Source organism: Colletotrichum navitas (assembly GCF_030913465.1).
Source record: "Colletotrichum navitas strain CBS 125086 chromosome Unknown LY79scaffold_182, whole genome shotgun sequence".
NCBI lineage: Eukaryota > Fungi > Ascomycota > Sordariomycetes > Glomerellales > Glomerellaceae > Colletotrichum > Colletotrichum navitas.
This window is the reverse complement of record NW_026850728.1, coordinates 16,259-34,929: the sequence shown is the minus strand read 5'-3', so window position 1 is coordinate 34,929 and position 18,671 is coordinate 16,259. Positions and strand designations below refer to the sequence as shown.

General features: G+C 37.8%; 3 protein-coding genes across 3 annotated transcripts; 2 read left to right on the top strand and 1 right to left on the bottom strand.

Moving 5' to 3' along the window:
* Positions 1-3,377: 3,377 nt before the first annotated feature.
* On the bottom strand, positions 3,378-5,579 carry LY79DRAFT_664018 (uncharacterized protein; the record flags this gene model as incomplete). Its single annotated transcript, XM_060562860.1, has 6 exons — positions 3,378-3,980; positions 4,784-4,938; positions 4,971-5,083; positions 5,238-5,249; positions 5,354-5,379; positions 5,565-5,579. 6 exons carry the CDS (start codon positions 5,577-5,579, stop codon positions 3,627-3,629), a joined length of 675 nt encoding a protein of 224 aa, XP_060407140.1. The 3' UTR covers positions 3,378-3,626.
* Positions 5,580-8,253: 2,674 nt separating this feature from the next.
* Positions 8,254-8,571, top strand: LY79DRAFT_675105 (uncharacterized protein; the record flags this gene model as incomplete). Its single annotated transcript, XM_060564398.1, has 1 exon — positions 8,254-8,571. The coding sequence occupies one exon, from the start codon at positions 8,254-8,256 to the stop codon at positions 8,569-8,571; it is 318 nt and encodes a 105-aa protein (XP_060407139.1).
* A 3,023-nt stretch (positions 8,572-11,594) lies between these two features.
* LY79DRAFT_573199 (uncharacterized protein) lies at positions 11,595-12,625 on the top strand. The gene is made up of 2 exons (XM_060559445.1): positions 11,595-12,037; positions 12,094-12,625. Exons 1-2 carry the CDS (start codon positions 11,932-11,934, stop codon positions 12,264-12,266), a joined length of 279 nt encoding a protein of 92 aa, XP_060407138.1. The 5' UTR covers positions 11,595-11,931; the 3' UTR covers positions 12,267-12,625.
* The last annotated feature ends 6,046 nt before the right edge of the window (positions 12,626-18,671 follow it).

Here is an 18,671-nt window from a genome sequence, read left to right as displayed (position 1 = left end):
ATGGTGTTAATAGACGTGGTGTTAATAGACGTGGTGTTAATAGACGTAGTGTTAATAGACATAGTGTTAATAGACGTGGTGTTAATAGACGTAGTGTTAATAGACATGGTGTTAATAGACGTAGTGTTAATAGACGTAGTATTAATAGTAGTAGTGTTAGTAGACATAGTGTTAGTAGACGTGGTGTTAATAGACATAGTGTTAATAGATATAGTGTTAATAGATGTAGTATTAATAAACGTAGTATTAATAGACATAGTGTTAATAGACGTGGTATTAATAGACGTAGTGTTAATAGACGTAGTGTTAATAGACGTAGTGTTAATAGACGTAGTGTTAATAGACGTAGTATTAATAGACATAGTGTTAATAGACGTAGTGTTAATAGACATAGTGTTAATAAACGTAGTGTTAATAGACATAGTGTTAATAAATATAGTGTTAATAGACATAGTATTAATAGACGTAGTGTTAATAGACGTAGTATTAATAGACGTAGTATTAATAGACGTAGTGTTAATAGACGTAGTGTTAATAGACGTAGTGTTAATAGACGTAGTGTTAATAGATATAGTGTTAATAGTAGTAGTGTTAGTAGATATAGTGTTAATAGTAGTAGTATTAGTAGACATAGTGTTAATAGATATAGTATTAATAGACGTAGTGTTAATAGATATAGTATTAATAGATATAGTATTAATAGTAGTAGTATTAGTAGACATAGTGTTAATAGTAGTAGTATTAGTAGACATAGTGTTAATAGATATAGTGTTAATAGATATAGTGTTAATAGACGTAGTGTTAATAAATATAGTGTTAATAGACATAGTGTTAATAGACATAGTGTTAATAGATATAGTGTTAATAAACGTAGTATTAATAGATGTAGTATTAATAGATATAGTGTTAATAGACATAGTGTTAATAGACGTAGTGTTAATAGATATAGTGTTAATAGACGTAGTGTTAATAGATATAGTATTAATAGACATAGTATTAATAGATATAGTGTTAATAGATATAGTATTAATAGATATAGTGTTAATAGACATAGTGTTAATAGACGTAGTGTTAATAGTAGTAGTATTAATAGTAGTAGTATTAATAGTAGTAGTATTAATAGTAGTAGTGTTAGTAGACATAGTGTTAATAGACATAGTGTTAATAGACGTAGTGTTAATAGACGTAGTGTTAATAGACGTAGTGTTAATAGATATAGTGTTAATAGTAGTAGTGTTAGTAGATATAGTGTTAATAGTAGTAGTATTAGTAGACATAGTGTTAATAAATATAGTATTAATAGACGTAGTGTTAATAGACATAGTATTAATAGATATAGTATTAATAGTAGTAGTATTAGTAGACATAGTGTTAATAGTAGTAGTATTAGTAGACATAGTGTTAATAGACATAGTGTTAATAGATGTAGTGTTAATAGACGTAGTGTTAATAGATATAGTGTTAATAGACATAGTGTTAATAGACATAGTGTTAATAGACATAGTGTTAATAAACGTAGTGTTAATAAATATAGTATTAATAGATATAGTGTTAATAGACATAGTGTTAATAGACGTAGTGTTAATAGATATAGTGTTAATAGACGTAGTGTTAATAGACATAGTATTAATAGACGTAGTATTAATAGATATAGTGTTAATAGACATAGTATTAATAGACATAGTGTTAATAGACATAGTGTTAATAGACGTAGTGTTAATAGTAGTAGTATTAATAGTAGTAGTGTTAATAGTAGTAGTATTAATAGTAGTAGTGTTAGTAGATATAGTGTTAATAGACGTAGTGTTAATAGACGTAGTGTTAATAGACGTGGTGTTAATAGACGTAGTGTTAATAGACGTAGTGTTAATAGTAGTAGTGTTAGTAGACATAGTGTTAATAGACGTAGTGTTAATAGACGTAGTATTAATAAACATAGTGTTAATAAAGGTAGTATTAATAGAGCTTATATATATTACTATACCTAATATTATATTCTAGATAAAGTAACTAAGGCATAGATAAATAGCTAAAGTAAAAATTAGATTAAATAATCCTATACTTCTGTTCTTACTAGATTAATTAATAAAAATAGCGCCTATAAAGCTTTTAATCTTAGCTGCTTAGGTATAGTGTCCTATGTTACTAGAGAAGGAATAGTTCTACATAACGTAATACAATAGCTTTCTTCTAGATAGAATTAAGTATATTTAAGAGATGTTTATCTATATTATAAACAGCTAGAGCGTAGAGCAACAGCTAATTAAAATAGAAAAAGCAGTATATAATAATAATAATAGTATAACAAGAGGTCATTAAAATTCAAAGTCTAACGGTAACTTAGTAGCCTTTATACTAGAGATTTCTGCCAGCAACAAGCAGCATAGGAGAGTATAAAGCAGGAGGAACAGATACCTAGGTCAGTGTCTAACAGGTAGCTTTCCTTAAGGCCTTATAGACAATAGACGCCGCCTGTCGCGGCCTTAGATGTAAGCCAAAAGTCTACGATTTTCTTTTCTTATTATTTAATCTATCTTTTCCTACCTCTAGGTTTGCTCAACCATGGACTACAGCCTTCGAAACTCTACTTTCAGGGTGGCTAGCGGGGGTGGATTCAGCACCCGCCAGCTGTCAGGGGCGAGGTTGAAGCACCTGATAGCCGGCGGGTGCTATATACGCCAGCTGTACACCGTCATGGGTGTTATTTGTCTGTACGTTCGTTTGCTGCGTCCGTTGTCGGGGTGAAGCGGCGTCGAAGGGGTCTGGCTAGCTAACCTATTACTTAATAACATCTTGCTCTCCTTTATTTCTTCCATCTTCATCTACTGCCAGCTACTGAACCGTCGCCTTTTGCATCCAGTTAATTCTTATCTTTCCTATTAGCGCCAACGGCACTTTAGATCGACTTATCTGAAGTGCTTTGGACGTCATTGTAGGTCACTGTTAATGACCCCAACCACCCCCCTGCAAGCTCCTCTCGGCTTCCTAGCCTAGCTGTGAGAATACCTTATTGCTGCCTGCGCTACTGCCTCAACTGCCTAATACAGTACCGATACGGTGCCACCTCCAGATTCCCAACCCACTTCACACTCCAGTCACCTCGATGGTCTTCCTTCTGCCTCCCAACTCTTAACTTTCAACCTGCCTTGCGAGGATGAGAGACGAGATGATGAGAAAAACGAGACAGAATGAAAAATGATACTCCCTAATCTCGCGTCCCGGGTACCTGCATATGTTTGTTGATGTGCTGATGATACGTATCTAATTACGTGTGAGTACGTACGCACGTGCCACCTGATCGGATTAACTCATACATGAGGCCATTGCCTAATTTGACGACACACACCTCGATGCCTGCCGCATACGAAAAGTCCATCATTTGGCGCACCTGTTCCTCGCCATTAATGTCCCCCTCCTCCTCAAACACCTCCCCCGGCGTGCACGTCAACGCAGACAAGAGATCCGCCACCCCGTCCGCCAGCCTTGTTGCCTCCTTGGCTGCGTCTACCGTATAGCTTGTTTGCAACACCTGAAGTGTCACTGTGTACGGCTGCTCTGCCCCCGCCGGGGAGCCCACGTCCTCGACCCCCACGTCCCACGACACAGGTTCTAGCCCTCTATTCTGTTCAACACTTTAAAGTACTTTCGTGGATATAACATGGCGCTGTTAGGGTAGGGCATATCGGCGACGTCTGGAACCACTTGATATCTGCTAATCGGAAGTGGAGGGGGATAGGCAGGCCATCGTCGGGATTGAAGTCGTCGTGGAAACACAGCTCCAGTCCGTTGCCTGTCTCGTAGCCCTGCCGGCGGCGGTTTGATTGCAGTGACTGCAGTCTGGATGGGATTTTGAGGGAGATTCGGAGAATGGTGAAGCCGTCTGTCGGCCGTTCGCCGTGTTGGCGGCCATCGGATGCGAATAATATACGGCGATTTTGACTCGTCAAAGGACTCAACAGTTTCAGATTCGATTCAAGGGACTATTGCAAGCTAGTATATTTACTCATTGTCCTCTTCCTAAATAACAAAACCAAAGAAAAAGAGAAAAAGAATCAGGGTTATGTTTAGGGCTTTCGTTTGTTTGCTTGTAACACCAAACCGACCAACAAACGCCCAAATCACACATGGCACTGCTGAACCCTCGATCACCGACCACCGTCCACTTCGTCCGCTTCGGTATTCCTTCCCGTGCTTACCGATATCATACCGAAACTCTACCGGTATAGTCTCTAGCAGGATGGATGATAGAAAATGGCTACTAGCCACAGGTACGAATAGGGAAAAAAGAAGGGATTGTCGGGGAATTTTCCTCAACCGCTGTTAACGCGGCGTGGAAAGAGAAGTTTGAACGATTGAGGCAGGAGGAAGTAGCCCGAGCACCCAGCCTCACCTTCCTTCCTATCCAGTCATCATCCCCAGAGAAACATTAACCCCGTTCTTCCATCATGTGGTAAGAAGCCTTCGACACGTTGAACAATTCCAATCGTGGCCTCAATGACTTGGAATCATCAGTCCTCGGCTGCTAGCAGCAAGCATCTCCGAACCATCTTCGAGTCATAATCCCACAAGCCAGGCAAAGAGCCTCTTTCAGGCCTTTCCGTCACGTCTCGGGGTGCAGAGTCTGGTTCAAAATGGAAAACAGAGAGAGGCAAGCCGTACCATGGGCAGCAGCTACAGCCAAGACGTTGGGGCAAACGGATCAGGATAAACAAATGAATGGATGCATGCGCATGTCTGTCAGATGCTCTAGGCGATGCGTTTCTCAACATGACGGGTTGCATACCAAGGTACGTAATACAGGCACCGACTGGTCTGGGTCGGCGGCAGGGAGCCTCATATGTCCGGGGGCAACCAAGGGTGAAGCTTTTCCGCCATCTCCAACATTTACCACTCTTTCCAAGCCCGAGACCTCCACCTCGTCCTGACCATCTCGCTGCCCTGCGCAAGCTGTCGTGGACGAGTGCACGCACAGGTAGCCGCAGCAGAACCCCATCTGTCACGGCTGCTTTTGGCTTGAGACAGAACAAGGCGGATCTGGTAACGGGGACGTCCTAATCTTTCGCCGTCTATGAATGCGGCATCTCTATATGGTATCTACGTGTGGCACCCACCCCATATCTCCGAGAGCCTTCCTCATCCCTAAGCACGCATGCCATGGCACATTCATTGCCTTGCTTGACGGCCGAGATGGAAGGACAATATGTCCATTGTTACTTTGCATATCGAAAAGCTCGTACCTGGACATGCAACTTTTAAGACAATAAAGTTGTTAGTCATTCTTCGTGTGGAGCTAGGCCTGAATAGAGGACAGAAGGAAGGACTTCAGGCCATCATCCAACCGGCAGGTTCTTACATGGCTCCAGCGCCGTAGTCCAAAAGCTGCAATAAGGTACATGCTTAAATAAATATATTTATTCTATCGTATAATAGACTAAGGAAGCCTAGAAGACCTTACTAAATCTATTATAGTTCCCTACCTGTATTTTAACAGATAAACAGCAGCATCTTGTAGTGCCCCACTTATCTTATATAACACCAACACCACCCACCTTAACACCACCTACCTTAACACCACCCATCTTAACACCACCTATCTCAACACTATCTATCTTAACACTAAAAATCCTGAGAGCCAGAGCGCCGTCTCCTAGTCTTATCCTGTATTTCCACCCATCTCTTTATCTCTTCATCCCTCTGTCTCTCTGTCTCTCCGTCGCTTTCTCAACCATGCTGCCTGGAGTGGATTTCTTCCCTTCCTCGGCGTCAGCATGACATTCGGTGTTTCAGGTACTAGACATCATTGCAAACATGTTTGCTGCAAGCCAAGGTTCGTAACCGGCTCGTATTACGACGAACGGGTTCGAAGAGCAGTAGTAGCAGTTCGCGTACGTCAGCAGGCGGCGGGCGACGACGAACTATGAACAATAGGTGGTGGTACATACGTACGGCTGACAACATACACATCTAAGACTTACTACACGCAGATAGGTGGATGTATGTGGCGTGGATGGTTGAGTGGATGGGCGGACTCGTCGATGGATTGGGAGCTGGAACTGAACAGTGGGTACGAAGTCCATGCGCTCTCACTTCTCCTTGGAACGTCCTTTTGAGGCAGCGTCGTCCTGGGCGTCAGAGTCTGGCCGCTCCGTCTTGTCAGAGGGCTTGCGCTTGCCCTCCTTGACGGTTTCCTTGACCGCCCGACCGAATTCATTGTCACACTCCACGGAGAGGTTAGTTCGCTCTCTCCGGTCTGTCTCCGCTCGGGGAGTTGCTGGTAGACCTCGGTTTACCCTCTAATTAAACAGCGGCCATGTCCTCTCTGCCCCCCCAAAGGCAAACGCTACATAGTCAACGCAATCATACCCTCCGACAATAATAACACACCACTCTTGTGCAGCCAGTTCCCGGGCAATGAGGCCTACTTCGGCGCCCTGTCTGATAGGGAAATACACCCCGGACTCGACCTGCGACCCGAATTTTAATAGATATCACCGGCCCAGATCCCACATAAGTCGCGCTATAGTTTCGCCAGGGCCTTCTTAGCCGCGTCGCCTGCCAATCCAGATGGGTAGCAGGCGCCGGCACAAATGGAGTCAAACGTGACCCATCGACCCAACAGCCAGAGACGTCACAGGAGGGGTAAGGGCAAGGGGCCGCAAGCCGCTTTGGTGCAGGGCTAGACAGAAGAAGGAGAAGAACAAATAGAAATCTTAAAACGTTTATTCTCTGGCCTGCTCTGGTATAGCATCACCATGAATCTATCGTCTTTTCCTAGTGCTTCTTTTTTCCTTTTATCCTCACTATTGGTCTTAATCTGACTTGTTCTGATGCCTGGATACACCTTATCTCTTCCTGAAAAAACATACCTGCGTCTGTCTCCCTTGCATTACGTCTCTTTCTGTTGTCTCTCACCTTGACGCGCTAAGTTGCGCCCTGACACGCCTTATGTCTGCTGTCGGCGGGAACGTGCAGCAGCAGCTCCCTTTCTATCTGCTATATGGTATATCGCTGTGTTTTCTTTCTTTCTGTCTATCAGTCTATCTCTCAGTCAGTCAGCTATCTATCAGATGGGCATACAAAGACATGCTTCTTCACCGCCGCCTCCTCAACGCACCGTGGACTAGACGCACTCACGTCGCTCGCCGTTGTTTGCACAACGTAAGCCCTATAAGGCAAAAAGGTTTAAAGGGGGGAGGAGAGAATGAGGTTAGTCGTTTCCCTATAGGCAAAGCTGTTGTCGTTCTTTATCTTGTTATTATTTCGTCTTCTTGCAACCCTGCCGGTGGTTGTCATAGATTAATACTCCCAAGAACCGCAGTTTCCCAACAGAGGCTATCCAGCTGTAAGTAAACGCGAGGCCTTATTTCTCATATCACAGAAGACAACAACTGACTGACTTGGCTTCCAAGAGCAGGACCAACTATGCTACGTTTCCCGCGGCGTAGCTATAGGCCAGCCTATCTACAAACCCCCAAGCCACTGTATCCAGGTCGTGTGGTGTGCCAGGGACAAGATTATACCTCGCTACTTTCTCGCCAAACACAGCTACCAACCGCATACAGCCAGGGCGTCCTGGCTGTGCGGGCTAGCGTTACTGCTTGATATTGACGGTGGACCACTGAGCCCCGCCGATTGGGCTGCGATCGAGGACAAGATGCGCGGCTCATTAGTATCCCACCTTGGCGTCATTATCAAGGGGCACATGGGTGGCTTTGAGGTCCGGTTCGACCCAGAGGAGGGGAGGATCGTGTATACATGGCCGGAGGAGGTGCGCAAAACTCTTTTGCAGAGTGTTTGTCTGTGAAGGGTGCTAGGGCGGCAGCAGCAGCGGCGGCGGACATGATAATCTACATATCTATATAAGAGGAAACGACGTGGGCGGCGACGAGGTGACGGCAAGCCACCACCACCACCACCACCACCACCACCACCACCAATTTTACCACGTCCACTATTTCCACCTCAGACTCCACCTCCAACTCCATGTCTCGATGAACTGGAGCAGGATGCGAGGCCGAGACCAAAACCTTGGGCGAGCGTCACCGGGCCAGTCGTGGGTGGTGGGCCGGTCGCCGCAGCCTTCTCTATATTGGCTTGCCCGCAGAACTGTGCGGCAGAGGCATCCACGACGGCGTCTTCCCACATCCGTGAAGGTATAAGAAATATCAGCAGAGATCACCCCTCCTGCAAGACCAGTTGTTGCTGTGCTAGCTGGTGTGTTACCTAGGTTATTTAGGACTTGTGATTGACACGATGGCGAGGGAGAAGAACGCGCTTGTCGCCATGTCCATTGCCTGTATGGACGCGTACGGCGAGCTCGTCACCGCAGAGCTCAACCTGAAGGACCCGGAAGTCTGGCTGCCGCTTTACGCAACTGTGCTCCGCAGGTTGCTGCCGACGGGCCAGGTTCCGACTCCGGCTGCGTTGTTGGACATTATGCTCCTTCATCTACTCTCGAAGAAGGAGCGCGGGGTTGTGGACAGAGGAGCTGTTGTGCAGCTGCTGGCGTGGGTTGAGCATCTGGGCAAGGAGCGAGAGGAGGCTGAACGGCGGGCGCTAGTCGCTATCTAGAAGGCGTCTAGTGAGGCCTAGAGGGCGTTGTCTGGGATGACCTGTTGTCCTGGTCTTGTGGATCTGTCATGGCTCCTGGCCTTGTATTTGGAATAAGGGGGGATAGGTGAATCGTTGACGGCATGGTAAATTAAGACGATGCATTAAGCGACGTAGTGTGTTATCTAGTGAATGGTTCACAACGTATGTATGTTGCTGCTGTTTTTTTGCTGCTGCTGTTATTGTTTTTGTATGGAAGAGGAAAGGGAATGCTTTGATATTGATTCTAGGATCTATTGTGATGTAAGACGCGAAGTTAGTGACCTAGTCCGACAGTAGCAGTGGCTGGAAACATAGCTAGTCTGTAGATATAGTTTTGGCGTTTGCAGGATTGTTTATTTCTTTGTAAACAGGGGTACGCAATAAAATCCCCAAGCTTCCTTAGTTATGCTGTCAAAACCTGGCCTTAGGTAAGTAGCCACGGTATCTATAAATAGTATAATAAACATAAACATAAGGCTGTAGTAATATAAATTATGGCTACTTCTGTTTGTTGTTGGCATTGACCTGGACAAAGACAAGCTGGTTGAGAAGGGCAAGGAGGCGTGGTTGGTGGGGTTCTGCACGAATCAGATGGCCAAGATTGCGACCATGTTTTCATTAGCCGAGATGTTTTGGTTGTTAGAAGTAGTTCTGGCCTAAGTGAAATTGCTCTTGTTTGGCTGAAGACTGACACTATCTTTGAAAGGCTGAATAATTTGGCTAAGGCTAGTACCACATAATGGCGCCTGTGTGCCCGCCTTGCAGCCGTTGCCTCAAGTAACTGACACTAAAGACACCATAGTTCTGGCATTGAGTTCCCCCGTGAAACCTTCCTTGCCTACGGATCACTGAGAAACAAGTGCATCATTATTAACTACGTAAGCTTTAAGGTTCCTGTGGAAAGACTTGGCTTGACCGAGTTCCACCAGCAGCTCTCGTCACCGCACATGCATGGCTGCAAGAATTGAATGCAAGAGTGGAGACAGACAGCTTAGTCCTGGTGACGCTGTGCCGTATATACTTGGCTGCTCTAGCAGAAGTCAGTGTTGGTTCAGTGAAATGAGATGGCGGCGTTGTTGGATACAAACAAACGGGAGGTGCATGGAGCACAAGACTATGCTTTCAAGATGTTATTACAACCATCTTCTACGCCTGCTTCGCCAGCCATCCAGTCACTACCCCTTTCCGGCTAGATTGGGATGCCCTGCGTGCCTTTAGAGGACGGCGGCGGCGACGGCGTAGTTGACAGCAAGAGAGAGCTCACTGATAACAAATGACTAGGTTGCAAGGCGAGGCATAGTACCCAAGAGCAGATTGTGTTATGTGACTAGTTTGGTTAGGTGTAAAAGGGGGAGGGAAGTCTTCCAAGATGTCCACCCAGCCGGATAGTCGTTGTCCAAATAGGTTGCTTGCTTGCTTGCGACTCGTCAATCGGGACCACTTTAACAAGTTCCATGGCCCAAGTGATGTGTCTCGTGTAGCCATCTTAGATCTACTGGCTTGTACATGCGTAGTGTAGTAGTTTGGGAGTGACGATGAAGTCCTTGGACACGGGGTGCAATGATTGATGGAGCTGATGGGAGGAAACAATCGAATTTAGAGAAATGATGGCTTCCAATCTTGGTTCACTATAGTTCTGGGCTTGCATCAAACTAATAAAATCAACTGTATAATACTGCTTAATGGTGGAGACGTGAGGAACATGTGGTGACGTGGGTGGCACTGGGACTGAGACTTGTGCTTACTTGAGACGCGCGACGAGATTCATTCATGTCGTCAGGATATATGCTTTGCTCACCTCATTTATCAACTGAACCTTTTTCACTCAAGTCGCGTTCTCTCTCAGTGGCCGATTGGACCAACACCTTATGGTATTTGGGTATTCTCCGAGGCCCACTTGAAAAATATAAGTCTTGCACTCAGTAAACCCGCTGGTAGCAATTGAGATAATGCAGTATTTGCAACCCATGTCGTTAGATTAAACTTCACATCGTGAAAACGTGATGCGGCTCACACGCGAGATCATTTCTATTCCTCAGTCCAAAATCGCTTCTCAACACCAGGAGACGGTTCCAGTCGATGTGTACAGGTCTCATGTGCTTCCTCACGTATTTCTTCCAGCACGGGACGTTGGAGGACATGTGACTCTTGCTTGACAAGGCCTGCACCGACGCCCTGTTAGACCTTGTCGGGGACCTTGTACTAGGGCCTAAATTAGGGGAACTTGACAAGCTTTCGACTCCACACTAGACTTCCTGTTCCAAAAGGCAACAGGATTATTATAGCTAATCTCTTCAGGTACCCTCAATTCAACCCCTTAGTATCTAGGGCATCAACCGGCCAGCAGTCTAGTCAGTAGTTCAGCTAGCCGTAAGATAAAGCTATATCTATGTCCTATAGACAACTCCTCATCAGTCTGCTAACCTACAGTATGAATTATGGGCATATATAATATCTAGTGTTGTATTTGGCAAGAGCACAAGAACGAGCTTTGAAAAAGCAAAAGGAGTTGGCCTTCTAAGCTAGAGCACAGAGGAGCAGCGTGATACACGTGTGAGCAGCAACTGAGGTGCTGGAGCATAAAGAAGTTTGCTTCGCTAACGCGGCCCGCGCCGCATTCCACAACAATCTTTAATTAATCATCGCATAGAGCATTGTAAGCCATACTCAATCAAACTTCATTCTCCACGAGTCTCAGCTGCGCCACCGCGACGGATCGTTACCCCAGTCAACTCAGCTGCCGCCAAGCTCAGTGCTAACCCCGCTTGCCCCAATCTCCATTCTGCCTAGCCCAGGAATAGCCCAGGAATGTGGCTAGCTGGTTCCCCCATTTCCGGCGACAGCTGAATCGGTAGTGGGTTACGAGAGCGATCACCTGCAGTTGATGAAAATGCAATTACTACCTAGAAAGGTTGCTGTAGCTGCTGCGTTGATTGGTTGTGCTAAATATTAAAAATGTAGAGGGGCATGTCACCCTTTGACTAGCTGAGAAACAACAGGCTATTTCTTGATTCTATGGCTAACTGAAAACATTCCAAGAGCTTCCAACTCTTGGCTTACATGATCAACTATTAAGCCTAGGGTCGTGTGAGTGATGTTCGTAGGACCTCGAACCGCTGACCAGTGACGGCTATATATATCGCGCTCAGTCCTGGAGGAAGACCCAACACCTCTTGAGTACCATCTAATGCCACCACTCCTCGCTCGCTCCACAACAAAAAATTAAAACTTGTCGACATGACCGCCGAAAACCCTCAACATGAATTTGTTGTTATACAAGGCATTCCTGTTCCCCCAGGAGAAAAGCCCGGACTTCGCCAAGAGTTCACGAAATAGGCAATGGAAAAGCCCGAGGAGAACATCCAAGTCTCCCTTTTCATCCGGGCACTCCAGTTGTTGTACAATGAAGACTACACCAAGACTCTTTCGTACTTCCAGATAGCCGGTAGGCATCTAATAACCCTCCCTTGTGGTTCTTCCTACTCACTGCGCTTCCAACAGGTATTCACGGTTATCCAGGAAGCGTTCGCTGGGATAATTCCGCTGGCCCTACGCACCTAAGCAAAGATAATAAGGAACATTTTATCTACTGTACCCACAACTTACTCACCTTTCCTACGTGGCACAGACCTTACATGGCTCTGTTTGAGGTGTACACCTCGTGTTTCTGTTAGCCTCTGACCCAAGTCTAATGCTATCTCAGCAAACAATCTACCAGTTCATGGGCAAAGTGATTAAAAAGCTACCTTTTAGCAGTAAGGTCGAGAAGAACGTCTGGATCAAGGAATCGACTCAGTGGAGACTGCTTTACTGGGACTAGGCCCTCAACCCTGAGGTTCCCAACCTGTTTAGGCCAACCACAGTGAATATTCGCGCACCTTTGGGATCAGATGGCCTGAAGCCGGAGCCAGAGAATGTACCAAACCCTTTGTATCAATATGAGTTAAGGATAAAGGGGGAAGTTATCAAGATGGGAGCTCTGCCGGCACCCTTCACTGTCGACGACGTGGTCTTCGATGGACAGAGATTCCCGGTATTACGCCCCGACTTCTATTGCAGTCTTGGAATCGCTGACGTTTCTTTTCCAAACTAAGTGGTCTCAATGCTCAGGCACAAGCAGATAGGCCATAAAGAGCTCAAAACCCAATGAATCTCAATCTCTAGGTATCAATAACTCAAATACCCCATTTCCGTAAAACCCCTACTTCTACAAAACCCTATCACCATCATCATCACCACTATCACCACTTATTTCACTACCTCTGCCGCCTACCTATATACAACTTCCAGCCTCACTAGGTAATTTAGATGCACTAGATTTATCTAGACTATCTATATCCCTAATATCTAGACTTTACGCCTACTAAATATTATATATAGTAGTAAAGGTACTATTAGGTAATAAGGTAACCTTTTTCCTTCTATATTACTATAGGTTATTTAATTAGCCTTTTAGCTAGTAGACCTTTTACTATAGAAGTACTTTTCTAAATACTTACTTATTATACTTTTTATATACTTTTTTAAATAAGTAATAAATAGTATAAGTATTTAATTTATTTTTTACTAGCTAGTTTAACTAGTATAGTTAATACTATAATTTAGTAAACTAATAAAAAGTTAACTATAGAATAATAATTATAGCTTTATTTTACTACTAGCTACTAGGCTAAATAGGCTAACTACTTTACTAGGCCTTATAAAGAGTTAGTACTACTTTCTAATAGGTGTATAGTAACTTAATATAATTAATCTAGACTAAGGAGGGAAGGTTATTTATAGTAGTATATATATTATATATATAAGGTTAAATAAGGGCACTAACTAAGTACTAACTAAGTATACTCTCTTTACTAGCTTATATATTATAGTAAGTAAAGCCTTACTACACTTACTATAGCTTTAGCCTATAATATATACTTCCTCCTTACTAGTAGTTAAAAGAATAAGGCTTCTAGGCCTTACTAGCCCTCTATTATAGATAACTATAGAAATCTAACTTATAGTTATTACTTACTATAGATTACTTACTATTTTTCTTTTTTTCTTTTCTTCTTTAGGCCTCTTTATTAATATTATAAGTATCTTTTTTACTACTATATATTATTGTTATAAAGTAATTATTTTACTAATATAGTCTTTATTAATTAAAGATAATTAAAAATAGAAGATACTAGTAAGTTACTTTTATAAGTATATATATATATATATAGACCTACTATAATTTATTACTAACTTATTATATTATAGCCTTTTACTTTTAGCTAAAGCCTTTTACCTAAAGATAAAAAGTAGCTTATCCTTAAGACCTTATTACTACTATTAACCTTAAGTATACTTCTTTTATACTAGTTTATAAGTTTAACTTATACTTATATTATAGTAGATTTATAGCTAATATTAAAAATAGTCTTTTTTTTAAACTACTTATAATAAAAAAGGTCTACTTTTAATAAGTACTATTTAATGTTTTTTTACTAGTTATATACTAACTATTTAGTAAAAGACTTATAGTACTTTATTATACTAAGAATATAGTATATATAGTACTTATTATACTTCTTATATATTAAGTAACTAACTTTACTTAAAATATAAGTTCTTTATTCTTTATATTTATTATTTTCTTTATATACTAATCTTTTTCTTAAATACTTATTACCTTTATAGGCCTTTATAAGGCTATAAATACTACTACTACTACTATTACTAATAGCTTATAAAGAACTTAGCTTTTTAAGGTATCTATACTACTACTACTAAGGCCTAGTTAGTCTTAGTATATACTAAGTAGTAGACTACCTATATAGCTTAAAAGAGCACTAAGAGTATATACTTATATAAGTAAGCTAAATCTAAGGTATAACCTAATATACTTATAATATAGCCTATAACTATACTTTTTTTCTTATACTAGCTACTACTACTATACTACTACTATTACTACTAATATACTATCTTTTTATTTAGTAGGCCTAGCCTAGGTAGTTTTATAACTACTTAGGCTAAGTAGCTTATTATAGCCTAAGAGAGTATTACTAGCTTTTTAGCTACTATAAGTACTATTATTTTATTATTTTATAAATATAGTACTAATTAGTTACTTACTAGTATAGTTTATTAACTTTATTTATACTTAAGGTATTACTTTATATTCTTTAATTTAAGAGACTACTAGTAAAGTAGTCTTTTTTATACTTTTATAATACCTTAGTGTCTTTTTATCTTACTACTATTATAGCCTTTATAAAGGTTTAGCTTTACTTATTAGCTATAGCTAAATAAAGAATTATTTATCTTATATTTTTTTAATTTTTTTATATATAGTTTATACTTTTATTATACTTATTAATTACTATATTTATTTTTATAGTTATTAAAGGCTATATATCTTTTACTAACTTAATAAGTTCTTAAGTAGGCTTTATATACTTCTCTTAGTATACTAATACCTATTACTTTCTTACTTTATATTTTTATACTACTTAGTGCTTAGGATCTTAGCTACTTACTATTTTTTTTTATAACTAGTAAAGGTTATATATTAGTAATATACTACCTTAGTAAAAGGTTATTACTTATATAGTATAATAAGTTAATATAAAAGTAGTTATAAATATTACTTAGTATATTTAACTTTACTACTAAAGAGGTAATAACCTTAGTAACCTAATACTTATAGTATAGCTAGTTATACTTTTAATTTAGTTAAAAAAGTAATAGTTTTATATAGATAACTATACTTTATTACTAATATAAAAGTGTCTTACTATACCCTTTGTTTATTTACTAATTCTTATATAACTTCCTAGGTAGCTATAGTAGTAGCCTAGGCTAAAGTCGTTATATTAATTACTTACTATACTAGTTATTTATAGCCTCTTTATATAAGTCTATTACTTTAGGTATATTCTCTTTAATTATAATAAAGTTAATATAGTACTTATACTTTAAGAAAATAAGCTTATACTAGTAGTTATAGTAGTATACTTATTAATTAATAGTTATATTACTAGTAACTACTATACTTAATCTTCTTAAGGTAGCTTATATAGGTATAAGTATTACTTAGACTTCTTAGTTAAACCTCTTAGTAGTACTATTACTTTAGGAGTAGTAAGAGGTACTAAGCTATTATATTATTCTAGTAAGTATATAAAAGTAGTACTAAAAGTAGTTTATTTAGTTACTTTTCTAGTTACTTACTATACTCTTAAGTATACTATAAAAATAAAAGTAATAATTTAAGAAGTACTTTATATAACTTTTTATCTTATAGTTATTATAGTCTTAAAGGTTACTAATTTACTTAGTTAGTTAATAATAACCTATATATATATAGCTTAGTTTAGCCTTAATACTAAAAGATTAATAATAAAGTCTATTAATAGGTTACTTTAGAGATACTTTAGTATACTAAGTAGTTATAAAAGGCCTTTTTTACTTTTTATTATACTTTACTACTACTATATATATTATAGTTATAAATAAAGTAGTATACTACTTATACTTACTTTAGCTAATAAAACTAATATAATAGTATCTTTAGTATACTATTATACTTTAGGTAACTAGTTATAGTTAAGTTATAGCTTTATTAGATTAACTAGGTGTATAGGCTATTATTAGAGGATTTAAGGTCTTAGCTACCTAGTACCTATAGCCTCTCTCTCTAGGTAAGTTAAGACTTATTATTAAGTATATAGTCTATAACCTAAATATATAGCTATAAGGTAAAAAAAAGCTTATAAGTACTACTAAAAATAGCCTAGTAAACTCTTTAAAATAAGGTATTACTATTCTATATTAAGTCCTATAGTTACTATAGGTTATTATTATTAAATATAGTTATATATAATATAAGTAGTATACTTATACTATATACTATAGGTATTATAGTGTTAAGGATTATTTAAATAATTTACTTTTACTTTTATTTATTATTTTAACTCTTTAGGGTGTTTTATTTACACTATAAGAGTATATTTAAGACTACTACTTTTTTCTTTAGTTAGTATATTATTTTAAAGTTATACTTTAAGAGAACTTTTGTTTACTACTTTTAATATTTTATTAGTTTTTACTTCTTTATAACGTATTTTAAGGACTTATAGTCTATAACTACTATAAATATACTTTTAGTACTCTTAAGCTTTACTTTCTATATATATAAATAGTTAATAATAGTAAGTATTTCTTTATTATAGATTAAGTAGTTATACTTAGTAAAAGTAAGCTTATATAAGTAAAAAGTAATAAGTTAATACTAGCTAGTACTATCTTTTTATATTAGTATACTACTAGTAGTATAACTAAAGTAGTTAGTTTTTTTAAATATTAGTACCTATAGATTAAAGTTATATAGTAAAAGAGTATATTAAAAGTACTTCTTAATATTATAGAATACTTTCTTATAATTTTTATTTTAGTAAAAGGTTATATCCTTTTTAGTTAGCTTTATAAAAGAGGCTACTATTATAAAGTAGTTATTAATAAATATCTAGTAGTAGTTAGTAAACCCTAGGAAACTCTAGACTTCTTTAACTAATTTAAGTACTAACTATTTACTTATAGTATATATTTTCTCTTTATTTATAAATATACTTTAACTTAGCTTAAGTATAAACCTAATATACTTTACTTTCTTAATACTAAATTTACTTTTAGCTATATTTAGGCTAAGCCTTTATATATATAACTTTATAAAGATATTATATACTTTTTTTTTATAGTCCCCCTTAGTACTACTTAAGTAAATAAGAATATTATTAAGGTATATAGTAATATAGTTATTAAAGAACTTATATAAAGTGTTATTAATAAAGTATTACTAGCTTATAAGTATATTAGTTAACCTAAAGAGGTAAATAAGCTATTTAAAAAGCCTATAATATATATAGAATATACTCTTATACTTATTTTTTTTAGTTATCTTTATTTTATAAAATACTACTATAATATTTACTTTAGGATACTACTTTACTACTTTTACTTATTAAAGGGTCTTAGTAATTAAAAAAGTAAGTAGTAGTCCTTTTTTATAATAGTATTTAGTATATAGTAGTTATAGTAAAAGTATAAACTACTACCTAGTTTATATATAAATAGTAATAGTATACTTATAACTAAGCTACTAGTATATATAAATCCTTTATTAAAGAAGTCCTTTAATATTCTCTTAAGTATAAGTAGCTCTTTATATAATATACTATAAAGTAGTCTTTAGGGTAATATAGCGTTAGGTTTAAGGTTAATATAGTAGTCTTAGCCTAGTTAGTACTAAAGGACTATTATTAAGGTACTTAGGTTAAATAGGTTACTATATTTATTATATACTTATTATAGTAAGACTATAATTAATATAGCCTATTAGGCTACCTTACTTACCTTTAGTATTAGTGCTTTTTATATATTAGCTAGGCTAATAGCTATTACTTATAAAAAGGCCTAGCTATTCTTATTAAGAGAAAAGTAGTACTTTTATTATATATAATCTTTATAAGTAGCTTATTAATAAAGTATAATAAAAAAGAGTATACTTATTATATATACTACTTAGATTTCTTAAACCTTAGCTAACTTTTTTTAGCCTACTAGTTATAATATAAAGTTAATATACTTATAATAAACTATATATTTAGCTATATTAAATATAACTTTATTATTTTTTATTTAAGGCTTTCTTAGGAAAATATCTTAGCCTAAGTTAAGTATAATATATATATAAATATACTAGTAATACTTACTTAACTTTAATTTAAATACTACTATACCTTTAGTTATTATAGGCTAAGTGTTATCTATAAATCCTCTTAAGAGGGTCTTATATTATAAAATATATAAAAAGTACTCTTAGTATATAAAGTAGCTACTTACTATTATATAAGTATTATAGCTAGTATTAGTAAAGGCTTAAATATAAGAACCTTTATTAACGTAAGCATCTAATAGTACTAATAGTCTAATTATTTTTCTACTATATAAAAACTTCTTTTAACCTTTATATTTCTTACTTATTAGCTCTAAGGCCTAATTTTACCTTAAAGTTACTTTTTTTCTAAGTCTTTACTATTAATATC